Source organism: Monomorium pharaonis, chromosome 3, assembly GCF_013373865.1.
Source record: "Monomorium pharaonis isolate MP-MQ-018 chromosome 3, ASM1337386v2, whole genome shotgun sequence".
In the NCBI taxonomy this organism is placed as follows: domain Eukaryota; kingdom Metazoa; phylum Arthropoda; class Insecta; order Hymenoptera; family Formicidae; genus Monomorium; species Monomorium pharaonis.
The window spans coordinates 1,831,748-1,847,974 of record NC_050469.1 but is presented as its reverse complement, the minus strand read 5'-3'; the positions used below and the strand labels follow the sequence as shown (position 1 = coordinate 1,847,974).

The following is a 16,227-nucleotide window of genomic DNA, read 5'->3' as shown; positions in this document are numbered from 1 at the left end:
AATGTTTTCTTCCCACTATGTATCGTCAATTTAAAACGATTATCTTCGTTACCCTCGATCGCTGTTACCATGTTACACCGTATTTTTACTTAATATAACTGTAAATATTTTTAATTTTAAATAATTCGCAACGCATTATATTTGCATGACGCGCAGAGCGCGCTGGGGGAGCGGTTGAATTGTTTGATAGGCGGCCTTGATAAAACTCCCGTCCAATGTTCGTACGAATCTCGGCCCAAGCGTACCGACGTACGACGTCTCAATTATCACGGAAGTGAATCGTTTGAGGTAGGTATATGCCATCCGATCTCGTCGACAGCGGCAGTCGATTTTGCACGATGCAACGTATACTCGTATTTCTCGCGCGAGAAACACCATGCAAACGAGATGCGAGAGTTTCTTTCGTTGTAACGTGTGACACAACAATCGCGGAGGATTAGTTGTTTGTCTCGCAATTATAATCTGATCATTAGTCAATCTTGCAACCCGTTAGCGCAATTTTCGCTCGCAAAAGTTGTAGACAACTTTGTATTCATCGCCTATAAAAATCTTTTTGTCCAATATATTAAGATTATACATGTCATTCATGATGTTGGTATCCTCGTCAATAATGTAACTATGTTTTTAACATGTTACACGTTTGTGTAATGTTTACGCGTTAAACGTATTATACTTAAAAAAAAAAAAAAAAAGATGCCATACTGCGTACGGCACGGGCCACAGTCATCCTTTGTTTATTGCTTTATGAATAAATCGCCATGCAAATTTAATGGCTGAGGCTGAGAAGCTGTATTCCGTGATTCCATAACAAAAAGATGACTTGTAACTTCGCAGAGAGAATCTTTCAGACTTGTTGCAAAAGTCGTTTTCTTATTCATAGACTCAAACGCCTGCGTATATAACGAGTTCCCAAGACAAGAGCCAATCGATTTCGGTACTCCGGCTTGTTTTTACGCTCGAAACTGTCGATAAATTATCGCGCAAAAATAACGACCAGTTAAAAATATCAAAAGTGCCCCGAAGCGCGCTTGTTCGCTCCTGTTTGCAAATATACCACGCTCTTTACGCATACAGCGGAAATATATCTCAGTCCGTAAGAACTCTGAGACAATGTAATATTGATTATTTCAATAAAAACAAAAAATCTCCCAAGGTAATTGAGCGACTTAGGTCGCTACTTGAGGTAATTTGGGTGTAATTATTGATACATTTATTGAAATTGATTATCCATCGATAGAACGTTTCGACTTATTCAGCCTTCTTCAGTCCATGCATATTAATCAAATTAATAATCAAACTTACCATATACATTATTTGAGAACAAAGAGAACAATCACATAGAGTCTATATTCACTATATATATATAAAACCAACATATAAAATAATAAATAGTAAAAATTAATTTTTAATAAATAAATTATATTTTTAATAAATTTTATATGTTGATTGTGTATTGTGATGTGAAAATAGACTTTTAAATAAACATTTACGTGATTGTTCTCTTTGTTCTCATATAATGTATAAATTTGATTATTAGTTTGATTAAAATGTGTGACAGCCGAAGAAGGCTTAGTAAGTCGAAACGTTCTGTCGATAAATAATTAATCAATTTCAATAAATTTGTCAATAATTACACCAAAATTGCTCGTTAATAGCATTGGGATATATTTTATTTTTATTGCTTTGGATCCAAAAAAATTTTTCACTAAAAACTTACTCGTATATATATATATATATATATATGGGAGAGACGGGAAGAGACCGGGAGAGACGGGGAGAGACCGGGAGAGACGGGGAGAGACCGGGAGAGACGGGGAGAGACCGGGAGAGACAGGGAGAAACCGGGAAAGGCGGGGAGAGACCGGGAGAGACCGAGAGAGGCAAAGAATGTTTTTATTGTGTTTAAATTAAGGTAATAAGAAAAATAAAGATGGCTGTTATTTTATTGAAAAAAAGGAACTTATTTAAAACAGTCTTTTGAATAGATTTCTAAATCCATGGCAGTTTTTAGAAAAAAGAGTTAGAAGTACGTAAATAAATAAATATTAGATTTATTAAAGATAGATAAATGCTTATTCAAAAATAAAATAAAAAGAGCAACAGTAAAGCTCTTGAAAGTTAAACAACAAAAGCAAAGAAAATTTGAAAAAAACGTAGCATAAGAATAGAGAGCCACAGCAACGCGTAGCGGGGCATGGCTAGTACACACACACACACACACACACACACACACACACACACACACACACACACACACACACACACACACACACACACACACACGCGCGCGCGCGCGCGAGTAAGTTTTTAGTGAAAATTTTCTTTTAATCATTTCACCTCTGTGTCGGCCGTAAAAATATTTCGCGGATGATTTTAATAAAAGTGACATCGGTGTTTGCTATCGTACATTCACGATCTAATGGAAAACAACAGACATCCGTTTGGTGTCGCGATAAAAAACTATATTTCCATCTCTTCAGAAGCAGACACGACACGTTGAATGTGCAACACGCGAATCACGTCTCTCCCTCGATACTGCTCGAAATGAAAGGAAAACATGAGTCGGCTGCTGCTGCTGGCGCTGCCTGATAGCGAGGCACCCCGTATTTTCCGCATTCTGAAAATAGCAAGGTTTCGATACGCGTCACGTACAGAAAGCCGGGCGCAAGATCACGGTTTAACTCGCGCACGAGACCATAATGGATAAGTATAAGGTGTCTAAACGCATAAACAATACAACAAAGGAGAAAAGTCATTTTTGAAGCAAAATTGGAGTATAAAATATTAAAAATGATAAAAATAATGCGACATACCTGTTCTCGCAGAAACAAGAATGATAATAAAATTAATTAAATTAGAATGCGTCGTAAGAGGAAACGGCACTAAAAACTGTACTAATTTAAGTTTAATAATTTTTTATCAAAGAAATTTATTACTTCTGTATTACTCTCTCTTCTTTTACTGAGTCAATAAAAATTTTAATTACACAAATTGCAACGTCAATTATCGATCGACTATTTAAACATTATAAATAGAAATTGTTGTAACATACATAAAAACTCGTAAAAAAAATGTTGTTTTACAAATTTATGAGAGACGTCTGACGCTTCCACGTACGGATAATGAGAAATTGCACGTAATAGAATCTCAAAGTTTATGATACACACGCGAAACAAGTGCAAGTTTCACAGCTCGACCTCTCCGAGTGACACACGAACTGATTGAAGATCGCGAAGAAAGCGAAAATAAAATTACGACAGCCAGAAATTGTGGAAGTAACAATGACATTATATTATTATTATTACTATAGAGGTACATTTATTGTAGGGAGGTAAGAATTTCTGAAGTAGATAATTCAAATATTGTTTGCTCTTGAGTTATTTCTGGCTTTGCATAATTATAATTACGTTGTAAGATTTACTGTATAACTCTCAAACTATTATTTTAATTATCTCTACCTGAAAATTATCGTCACTATTTGTAACTCTTATGTTCTCGTACGCAACAAAATTATTAAAGTAATTAAAATTAATGTTGTTACGAGGACACTATCTCTTTGTCTTAACGAGCCTAACAACAATTATAAACTTCATTAAGTGATTAAAATTCTTGTTTTAATCAAATCCAGAATGTTCATTTGAGTAACATATATTCTAAAGAAGAAATTTTTAGTAAATCACATACTGAGAAAAAAAAAACAGAAATGACGATTTGCGAATTTCCCAGTAACCACTATGGATCGTAATGAGAAAATTCGAACCTTGACTGACGCTTGTCCCGACAAATGGACTAGTCAGGTGCAAACTGCAGTCTTCGCCTTCGCAACCACGCCAATCTGTGCTCGTGCACCTGTGCAGGCTGCAAAGGTGCGTTGCAGCTTGCGTGCGCGATACACGTGTACTGGTGGTGTCGCGTGCACACATACAAGTAGCAACAGCAGCAGCAATGGTGAAAGGAGACCAGCAGCGAAAACGCGCTGTTACGCGGTTGACAGGCGCGCGCGGCTCGGCTCGATTACTTCTCGCAGGTTTTCCTTCGTCCGTCGCGAAGGCGAAGAGACTTGTAGCTTTCGTAATATTGGAAAGTACTAGGCACATTGTCCTCCCTTGAAACTGAGATACGATAATAATAGCGCGAAGTTTCCGGTGTACTCGCCACAGCTTCAACATCTTGCAACGATCCACGCAAGAATGCAGCTTTCCAGATGAAACGAAGAACACTTTGTGTTCAAAAGTAATAAAAGAAAATTTATTTCTTCAAACATTATATACTAGAAATACACGCACATATACAGCCGGTTTTTAAGAAATAAATCTCTAAGTTAATGATTACAGTCTTTTCTAGAGTACGAACCAAAATTATTCTTCTTTGAACCGAGAAAGTTTCTGAGAACTGTGATGATCTCACTATCGAGATTGACGTGTAATGATATATCGTATACTTAATAATAGTTTCTACGAAATGCATTCAACTTTTCTCATCGCTTGTGTTTTCTCGTTCACACAATATTAAAATTAATTCACATTTTAAATATTATTAGACATCAAGATTAATCTTGAAAAACGGCATTCTTCTTTAACTCGTAGAAGTAATTCGTTGCAGTATAAATTAAGACAAAAAAATTAGCGAAAATGTGTATTAAGATACAAAAATTTGTTAGTTATCGTTTTATAAAATTGCTCGTAACAATTGAGAAGAAATCTGTGACATATTCTATGTATAAAAAAAACGCGATAAGCCTTTTTTTCTCAAGCAAGTATTATCAATCACTCTCCCCTCCTAATTATCAAGCTCAATGGTCAATCAAACTTGACATGGACCCTATGCCGTATTTCATTCTCCGCGTGGCGCATTCCGTGCACCTGTCGCAAATAAACGACCGATATCATCACCACTTTTATCCAACTTCTTCACTCGTGCGAGCACCGATTTGTTCTCTTTTTTTTCTTAGTCGTTAGCATCAGCAGATGGCAAACTGGTTCCAGTATTTTCAGCGGATTGCGCGCATTTCAATCGCGCAGAAAAGGGTATGACAAAAACCTACACACCTATACATTCATCGGTACACGTTTTAACCGTTTTGATCATCGTACTATATAAATTTTTAAAAAAGATTTCTTGTATTATTGTTACGCAGCTATAAACTGCATCTCCGTGCTGTGCGCTGCAACTCGACACAGCCAATTACGATAATTACGGCTACTTCGTGTGAAAAAGCTGAACCGTGAATTCGGGGAAACTCGAGGACGAGAGAAAAACGCTCGCGGCATAGTTTTCAATGGTGTAATCTTTCTAGCTCTCTTACCTGAAGTCTGACCCGCGCCCTGGAGTAGCGTTTAAAGTTGACGTTCGACGAGGGGGGAGGCGCGTTATAGTCGTTCCTGGACACACGTACGGACGGCGGAACGATGGGGTGCCCATTAGCCACGGCGGGAACGGGGGCAGGGGCAGGGGCAGAGGTGGTGGTCATCGTCGAGACCGCGTTCGTCGAGGACGCATCTCGGTGACTCTTGGTGCGCCGCAGCAATCGGCGCACTGTGTTCTTCACCGTCGCGGCGATATGCGTCCCGCCGCCGCGTTCGCTGCCACCACCGCCGCCGCCGCCGCCGCCACTGCCCTCGTGATGACGGTGATGATGGTGCTGATGATGATGGTTCATCGTCTTGTTGTAGTCCACCACTTTCTTGAGCCGCGTTGATGCGGCCACGGGAGCCACCTTGTGGCCGCCCGTCTCCATCACGTACATCGCGTCCACGTGCGGAGCAATCCTGCCGGATTTCTCGCCACCGCGGCCGACCGGAGCAAAGTTCCCTCTTGTCGCGTACGGGCTTCACCGTTCGATTCCGCGCACTGATCGGAATTCCGATTCTCAGATGCGATTTAACGATGAAGAACGCGACCTTCTTCCAGGGAGAAGAACTTTTTCCTCTTTCTCTGTATATGCAAAACGGTCTTAGGAATCGTATCGCTTTGCGATCATAAAAGGAATTGTGCACTTGTAGAAATCGCTTCCTGGACTTTCCACGCGACTTCGGTGTTGAAACATCCGTGTCGGAAATTTATATTCTTTGCTTTTGAAAACAATATGTATTTTTCCTCTCTTTCCTCTTCCAACCTCAATCCCAATGATGCAACATTTGCCGTAATATTTTCGTCGATAATTTTGTTTTGCTCTTGCCGGTCCGTTGCTGTTCGGAATGCCTTCTGGGAAGGCTAAGATCGTATCGTGAGTCAGAATTGCGCGGTTCCGATCGTAGAGTTTTAGAGGTACCTTACCCCACAGTCGAGAGAAAGTTGCCTCGATCTTTCGCGTTCCTTTCTCCTCTTCCTCCTCCTCCTCCTCCTCCTCCTCGCGAAGTGTTTTCTGCCTCTCCTTACAGTAACACTTTACCACTTATGCGAGCTCTCTCGATGCCTCTTGTTTCTTAAACGGCAGGATGTCGGACTTGCAGCTGCGGTTCGTTTTATCTAGCAATGATTTTACGAGCTCAGGCCGCTATCACGAGGCGCGCAAAATTCACGCGTTCGAGAGGAGAAAGCGGTTTATAGTTTGCTTCTAATATGTCATGTTCACCGGAGGATCGCGAATTAAAATTAATTTGTCGATCTTCGATTTCTTCTTCCGGCGATTTAAGAGAAAAAATTCCTTGGTCACTTTTTTTTGCGATACGATCTCCTAATCGATGCGTTATGCTTTCGATTCTTCATGCGGTAGGTCGGTCATTCAACTAGTTCGTCGATGGTAAATTGTCGGAGTTTCGCGTCGGTCAAACTTTTGGGCATTTAGCCGTGGTGTAGCAGGGCAAAGTTGCTCCGCTCGGCAAATTGCGACCTTGCGGCGGACGGACTTGTATCAACACTTTCGGAATGAGTTTACAATTCAGCAGTGATCACTACTAACAGTTGTCCTCGCATGCCGAGCGAATTTCGTCGAATTTCACCGATAACGACGGAGGTCTCTTGACCTTCACATACACCCACACACTGTGCTATCTGCGGAAACGAGTTCGGGAATTTGAAATTTTCGAGTTCTCGTGTCACTTTGCGATTTATTGACACTTTTGGCAAATCGACGAATTGCCTCGAATGTCGCAACGCAAACGAGAGAGAAAGACAGGAGAGCTGTCTTGATTGATGATAACGCAATCACGATGGCGGCACAACGACGACGACGACGACGACGACGACGACGACGACGAAACGTTTACGTGGCTTCCTCCTTCAATCGTGACGGTAGTGATTTAATCAGATTTGCACGAGATGCCTTTCCATTGGCAAACTGCTTCGACGAGCGTCACACGCCGCGCGAATAGTTTGCTAGGATTCGGCTCTCTGATGACGATGGATTCACACGCGCACGCGGTATGTGTGCTTGCAGGTGTTGCTGCGAGGTTGACGTCCCCGGCAGGTGGAAGACGCGAATCTTTTATCGTAAGCCCCAAATGTTTAAACAGCTTATCTCAAACGTCACGGGCAATTTAAATTGGATATAATAACGAAGTTTCTGAGGCAGGGTCTGTATACTCAGATTTTACGAAAGAATTCCTTGAAAATTTTTTCAGAAATTTATTCAAAGTCCCACAGATGTAAGATTAAGATACTTTACGTCTTTTAACATCCCTTAATTAATCATACTAAGAAAAACCACTTGAGTTTTGAATATTAAATTTAAGAAAGTTTTAAAAATTCTTTATTATGTGAACTATGGCATATAACGATTCGTCCGCAATCATCCAGAGAAATTAAAAAATACACAAAATCAATTTAGAACAATGTACTGTCTTTTATCGTCATTGAGTTTTTTAATAAAGCTCGCAAAACATGTGCTCGTAAAATACGTGAATGTACATGGATATGTACGGCGTATTTATTGCAAATCAATTGTCATTTTGTATTATCAAAAATTTAAAAAACGATGAAAAAGATGATTTTGTTTGAAAGAAAGTGATTAAAGAAAGAGAATTAAAAGTTTAAAGTAAAATCCATTATTTTTAAACATAAAAAATTCCCTGAGAGTTCCAAGTTTTTTCCAATAGTGTACATCCTGTGAGCAAAATCAAAATTTTATTCGTCTTAGAAATTGTTTGGAAGAAATTAAATGTTGATTGAAGTAATCTGTCGCGATGCTAAAAGAGAAATCACAAAGTGTTTGTGTATTACACCTATAGTATTATTTATTCGTATTAATTTTACTCTACTTAACTTATTATTGAACTCGAGATAGAAAGAGTTTATTTCTTTTTCCGAGGCTATTACCGATCGTCTAAAAATAAGTTCTATTCTAGATATTTCAAGAAAAATAAATTTCTTTAATATACTGAATTAAAGTGAGATATCGTGAGCCGTTCTAACGGTTGTTTATTATACAGGAACATCCGGTTGCTCGAAGAAAATCGAAAGATACACTCATCCGCGCGGTATTTCGCGCGGCAGGGAACCCAAGTGGGAAGCGCACCTGGATGCGCTCGTTATACTTATCGATCTCGTTCCCTAACGTTAAGATCTTAAAATTCCCCGCGTAGAGAATGGATGAGATACACCACGGCGCAGATAAATTAGCTGTGGGTCACCGCATTCAATAAACCTTTCCGGAAAGGTTCATCGAGTGCGGTTACGGCGAAAGACTGAGAGAAGAGAGGGGGGAGGGAGAGGAGGGGAGAGAGAGAGAGAGAGAGAGAGAAAGAGGGGCAAGGAAAGAGTTGTCGTCTGCATTTCCAAATCTATCTGAATAAAGTTGTCATCTTTTCAAACTGTGAATTGTTAAATTGTTTCGCGTAGGAAATCCAGCCGCGAGTGATGTACGCGTTGTTAAATAGTATTTTCATTAGCATAATGTAATGTCTCTGTGCGCTTCACTGTAAATTTATTCTCGTACACAAGTTTCCTGGAGTTCAAGTCCAAACTTCGCGTCCGGTGACACGTTACAAAATGTTTTTATTAAATCCGCTCGAAATCACACAATTCCGTCGAAAAGTGATAAAAGTTATAAAAATGACGTCGTTTGAGGAGGAAGAAATCGTTAATAACGTTACGTTGCCGCGAAACGTGACGTAATGGAACAAATGCGGGGGGAGAGAGAGAGAGAGAGAGAGAGAGAGAGAGAGAGAGAGAGAGAGAGAGAGAGAGAGAGAGAGAGAAAGAGAGAGAGAGAGAGAGAGAGAGAGAGAGAGAGAGAGAGAGAGAGAGAGAGAGAGAGAATCTGCTGAAGTCGCAGCGAACGCATTACTTCTATAATCGGAATAATTAACGCTTTATGCACTTTACCCCGCCCATGGGCATGATAACGCGTATTATTTCTGTGTAACATGCAAAGAGAAATTCTTTAAACGCTGACTGTATCTGAATCCAAAACCTACTTTCAATATGCACCCTAATTAAAGGTTTAAAGCGATTTTGGTCTTCGTGAAACCTATTTTGTTTACAAATTGATGAAAAGTTTTATAGAATTAATGGAAGTCACATCATTTTGATCGTTAAACTTAAATGCACGTCGTTATTAAAAATGAAAAAAAATGTAAAATGAATAATAATCGTCAAGATAATTTTTATAAAATTGAGAACGATGTGCTCTACGTAGAAAAATCGAGGACTTTATCTATATTAAATTTGTCAAAATTAATACCACTCATTAAAATTAATTAATTTGGCTCTTTTAATACATATTTCACGATGTATTTTAATAATGGAGCAATTTTTCCACGATATATGTTAAGTTAAAGCATTACAAATAATTCCGATAATCCAAAGTGCAAAATGCAAGTAATGCAGCAGACACAACGTGATCTCATTATTATTTCCGGCACGCCCGTGAATGTCCGAAGGTTACGCACTCGCTATCACCGTTCGCAACACTAGCTGGATACAGAATGAATCTACGTACTGTACTGTGCAACGATAGATATTACGGTCATCGAAATGACTTAATGGTCTATCACGGTAATATCGTTGTCACGCTAAGTCGTGACGAAGTGAACTAAATTCTCTGGCGAATATTAAAGGAAAATTACGCGGGACTAATAGTCATGGGGTCGATCTGTTCGCAATATCATTAAAACGTTCTAGCATCAATCCCGCTCGTCGTGGCCATTCTTCTATCAAAGATTAAGGCATCTAATCGAAAATTATGCAATAAAATCTCGCGTGATCAGCGGAAAGCTACTTTATGAAAGAGAGAGAGAGAGAGAGAGAGAGAGAGAGAGAGAGAGAGAGAGAGAAATTACGCGAAGCTCTTTGATAACGTTAGTTCACCTGGGTCTTCAATAGTTATTATCTTAAGGAGAAAAAAGAAGACAAGCCCACATCTCTTTAAATCCAATTCAATCAAACTAATCACCCACGATCAATTGCAAACGATACTTAATGCAAAAGCTTATACAGGGTCAAGGTCGAATATATAACGGAAAGTTCCTTAAAGCTCTGCGATAAAGTTATCACTCTGACCTGTGTCCGTCGAAAAATAATCGCAACAAATTGTTTAAAAATTGTGAAATTCAAACAAAATTTATACATATACACAGCACAAACACACATGTTGTTTAAATTTAAGCTTTTAAACAATTTGTTGCAACAATCAAACTAAAAACGCGTTAATATTAAATTTTTGTACACACACACACAAGCGCGCGCGTGTATGGGTATACATATAAAGTACTGGATACATGTATACAAAATTTAATATTAACGTATTTTAGATAACAGAATATTCTTTCTACCCTATCTGTCGATAGTGCGGATAGAATAGAATTACAACGGATATCCGGTCGTGTCGTGAATAACGAACGGCAAGCTTCTCCTTCGGGCGCAGTCGTAAGAGGTCGACATTCTTAAGCGCTCATCAGCATGAATCACCCGTCATGATGGAAAGACACGACAAAACCAATAATTTTCACGTAAACACGGACGAGAGATGGGTGCTCTGGACATTCGAGTCAGAAATAGCAAGTAATATGCGATTTGTTTAGAAAAGTATAATTTTAATAGAGAGTTACATATAAATTTAATTGAGAGTCCATGAAAATATTTTCTTCCAAATTTTTTAAATAAATCATCGTATAAAATTAAATCTTTCTATAATAAACATATAGAAAATATTAATTACAATAAAATAATAAGTGATAGAAAAAATTAGATTGATAAAATTTATCGTCACAAATCTAAAAGAGAATTGCTGAATCAATTAAATTATTTTTTATAACATTTCCATTTTGTAGTAATTAGTATATAATTATTGTTATTATTTGTATATAATTGTATATAATTTGTATTAATGATAAAATATTAATAAATATTTTAGCTTAATATTTCAGGTAACTATTACTATAATATTTTATCTTTTACTAATATATAGTAATTTTTGTAGTACACCTTTTTTGTAACATACTTCGATACTTGTATAACGTCCGATTTAGGCAACCTAAATCGTACTTCTAAAATTCTAAATCATATCGCCTTTGGAAATATTAAATTTATAAATTAAAATAAGTAAAAATATAAGAAATTATTAACTAATATTTATTTTATTACAAATAACAAAAATAAAAAGATAAAAACATCGAAATAAAAATGATTCAAATTATTTTTGTAATTGCTATATTTTTATTTATATTAATTTTTTGTTTTATCATTATCATTTATCAGTTTTACATTGATATAGTTTATTGTAATAAAATTTGTGACGGCAAAATTTAAGAATAATTCTTGTTACATTTAAAAAAAAATCAACTTAAGCTTCATAGACAATTTCAAATATGTATATATAATTAATGTAAAGTATTTTATAATAAATCTTTTTATAAAAATGTAAAAATTTAGCACAAAATTGCGTGATTACATATTATCGATTATGTTAAAGCGATGAAAAATTAACAATTGTACTTGATTTTTTTAAGTTGTTAGCACGAAACAAGATGTATCCTGTTAAACTTTTGCCTACATTACTGATTTCTCGTTTTTATTACTAAACGTTGCTCATTAAATAAAAATGCAAAATATTGATGAGGTACGATTAAGACGACCGCTATACACACATTCAGCAACTCTCCCCTATATGACGTGAATATTTAAAGGATTAAAAACAAAACATTGAACAAATTCATATCACCTTAAAATCGAGGATTAACGAAGTAGTATGTAAAATCAACAAGAAGGTTGCAATGGACAAGCAATGTATAGCGAATTGAAAATTCTACTCGTTGTGTGTGCTCGACCCGACACGATGTTCAAGGAAGGAAGGAAGGCGGTTTCTTGCCAGCGAGAAGAAATTACAACGCCATCCTCGTAGATGTTCCAGGCGACGTTGCAAAGGACGTCGCATCGATGTGTGTGTGTGTGTGTGTGTGTGTGTGTGAGCGGGTCTCCTTGAGCTCGGTAGTGCATATCTCCGTTGTACGATGCACTCTCTTTCGCTGCCTACATCGAGGCAGCCGCCGCGTCGCGCGCCACCACGGCCCTGGCAAGGCGAGGTGAAGGCAAATTCCACGATTTTTTTCCTTTTCGTATAAAGCGCGGAAGAGGAATTCGCATAACTGCGATCTATCGCAGGTTTACGGACGAGCCTCGACGATGGGCGATCGAATGCAGGTAACATGATGAGAAAAAATACTAGGGAAAAGAATAACTTTTTTTTTCTTTACAGCGGTGTTTTTGTTGAGGTGGATATAACGATACAGACGGTAATTTGTTTTGTGACGCGTATTTTGCGTGAGCTCTCGAAACCGCTAATTATAATTTATAAACTCTATACTTTTTCAAATTCTTATAACAAAACAAGCAGCACGAGGAAAATATTTCCGGGAAGATGCACAAGACGTAAAAAAATTAATAAAGTACGAGAAACAAAGAAACAGTAACAGACGCGCTGTTACTGTTAGAGGCATTTGTTCTTTTAAAAGTTGCAATGAGTAGCATTCACCGTCACTAGCAGCTGATAGAATTGCATGCTGACGCAATGGGCGTGTTGAGTCGACCGCGAAACATCACACCGTCACCACCCACCGTATAACAGAGTCTTGCACACTCGTGTAGATCGCGTCAAACATCAATACGCAATAAAAGTTACATTCAGTTCGATAAATCGAGATCAGCAGTTCGGAGCACGTGGGTATAAAAAATTTATAGATAAATATCATAATTTAATATGTTAATCAAAAACCTCCGTAATATATGAACTAACAGATTTTTATTTCTTTAATTTCTTTAACCAGATCATGTATTTTTATCATGTGTCAATACATTAATTATTAACGATTAATTAAGCGATTCAAGTATCAATAAATTAATTTCACAAAAAAACATTCCATTTGTCTTTATAATTATATAATTATACTCTGATATTTCCTCGTAATATTTCTTCATATCTAATATCTTTTTATCTATTATTCTTTTTTAATGGTGTAAAACACCGGATCCAAATTCTCTTTATACAATATTCATTTTAACGACAAGAAATTTCGAACGATAAACGGTACTTGTAACTTGGCACTTTCCACCGGAAAAATGCAGTCGCAAATTCTTCGTGAAGGGAGCGATCACAAAGCGTGTTTTGTGCGGTCGTCAGAGAATCGCAGTGCCACGACTTCCTAATGTTATTAACGTAAACGAGTTAATGTTATTCTCGAAGGAGACGACGCGAAGAAACCGGAAAAGTACAATCGCATAAATCGCGAGAACCTCTAGAATGTCAAAGAATCGACGATTAGCGATTATTCCTATTTATGTGTGAGATATGTCGCGATAACGCACATAAATAAGTAGCTTCACGCACTTTAGTTGATTTTGAAATATCAAATGATAAATTTCAGAAAATAATAGCTTTAATCTCAAGATTCAAGTAGTAATCGCTATCATGAGTAAAAAAATCGATGTACAGAACAACAATACAAGTTACCTGTATACCCAATATGGCTTATCTAAGCTTTGGAAAGTTTTTTAATTTTTGGTATATTACAAAAATAAAAAATAAGATTTAAAACAGGAAATATTTCTAATAAAAAATATATATAATATTATATAAATAATCAATTATTTATATAAGTACAGTAAAGAATAAAAAAAAAGATAGCCCTTGGGTCATGTTAATTACATATGTATCCAATATAGCCTAGTTTTTTTTGCGTTTTTTCATAAATATTTTTGAAAAAATGTGAAATAAAGGAATGAACATGTTTAATTAAATATTTATTAACCTACTTATGGAAACAAAATTACACATACAACTATTAATTAAACATAATTTATAAAAACTGTGTTTATTTATTACGAGGCTTTATCTTAACTTTTATCTGTCTCAAAAGGTCTCTCTATCTAACTAGAGAAATACTAATTCAAAGTTAAACAAACGCTAAATAAAAAAACAGAATCTTAATTTTTGTAAAATAATATAATAAGATATAGTCAGGTACAGTGTCACTGACCATGGTTTCACCATGCAAAGAGTTTTCTTTCTTTAATTATAAACAAGACATTATAATAAAAAGATAAAGTAAATACAATGTTAAAAAGCATAAATAAAGAGCTATTATACAATAATATGAATTGCGGATATTTATAATTGTTAGGTGATAGTCAAAGCAAAAACTAATCTCTGAAATTTTAGATTCGGAAGAACACAATTTGAATAAAGTGTAATTACAAAACAAACCATAGAAAGTAGATATTGACTAGTTAAGTGGCAAATACATCGACATCTTGAGCGATTAGTGTTATCTATAAAATTCATTGTGTAACTATTTGGAAACGACAGATGAGCCAAATTGGGTACACGACCATATAGAGTACTTAATATTTTTATAGCATAATTATCGCGGGTACAATGACTATAATAAGACATTGCGACGGTTTGTGGAGAAATAGGCTGGACCGAAAAGCGATTGAGCGAGTTAATGAAGCTGGGCGGCGCGGCGCGCGGAATAAAAGCGTCCCGTGATCGTCGGATAGATCGACTGAGAGATCTCTTTAGTCACACGGAGAGAATTTCCTCTTAAAAATTACCCGGAAAATCATGGTAATTGTGAGGCAATGTGAACTTCGAAGAATTTTACTATACTTTTAACAAAATTTACTAAAACTTTGTCAAATGTTATTAAAATTTTAGAAAAATTTTCTGTACTTCTACGAAAATTTACTACAATTTTGCCAAATTTTATTAAAATTTTAGTAAATTTTGTTAAAAGTATAGTAAAATTCTTCAAGGTTTACGTTGTCTCACAATTACCACGATTTTCAGGGTAATTTTTAAGAGAAAATGTGCACCTACCCCCCTCAGTACGCGCGACATCGTTGATAACATCGTTCTTCGAATGGACCTGTTGCACCCTCGAGGCTGCAAATTAAAAAGCATTGTGTCATCGCACACAACATCGCATACGAATTGACGCTGTCGCCGCGCTCCTACCACATTCCGCTTAACAGGTAAAACTGCAAGTCAGAGTCCCAGTTGGAAATGCGAATCGGCAGACCGATCGCGACGGAACAAAGGAATTCGATATTTCGCATTGAACGGGAGAATGGACCGATACTGATCGCGAAATCTCTAGGCAATTGTCCTCTGCGCGAGAAGACGGAACGAATTACGGAAGCGACTCTAACCAAGCGACTAGGTGTTCCGGAAACGCACCAGAAACGACAAGTTTTATCTCTTCCCGCGGAAAGAAGACGCGGATTTCATTATCAGATTACTCGCTTGAGTTAAATTGTATTTTTTTTAAATCTTGATTTGCAGCGCTTCTGATGTTTATTTTTCACGAGTTTCGTGTATCTTCTTGTTACACGTTTAATAGGCAATCGAGCACACACAATTAATAATTCATATTTATATAACACATTCCATCGTACGAGCGTCCATCTCAAGTCCGGCTTCACCTACAATAATTTACCCAAGATAATTTACTCTCGAGTTGATAAAATTACTATTCGTTTTTATTTTCCTCGGTTAAAGAAGGAAGTGGACGCTTGTTCAATGAATAGTCACGTTCGACGAATGCATTATTCATCGTCGGTGAACTCGGAGTATTGAATCTCTGTCTTTGATGATTATTCCATTATTGAGTTGCTCGGGAAGGGCCGGAGAAAAAAAAACGTGTCGTAATTTTTCTCAATTACCGTAATAAAATTCGGCCAGTCAGGTGGACCAAAATTAATCCCTATTATTACCGTTAATCGTCAATAATAGATATTTGTTTTACGTCATTGAGTCCCTTTCGTATTAGCGCGCGTTTCCTGCGAGCCACG

General features: G+C 37.0%; 1 protein-coding gene across 7 annotated transcripts in view; it reads right to left on the bottom strand.

The window, feature by feature from the left end:
* Window positions 1-16,227, bottom strand: part of LOC105837498 (serine/threonine-protein kinase MARK2) — a 125,800-nt gene that overhangs the window by 65,416 nt on the left and 44,157 nt on the right. For 2 of the 7 annotated variants that reach the window (XM_012682349.3, XM_012682350.3), the window contains exon 2: window positions 5,306-6,993. The exons of 4 other annotated variants lie outside the window; for them this stretch is intronic. In XM_012682349.3, the coding sequence (XP_012537803.2) occupies window positions 5,306-5,746 (441 nt within the window). In that variant the 5' untranslated portion in view covers window positions 5,747-6,993. Of the gene's footprint in view, window positions 1-5,305; window positions 7,220-16,227 lie in introns of all 7 variants that reach the window. One more of the 7 variants, XM_012682348.3, reaches the window with a different exon arrangement.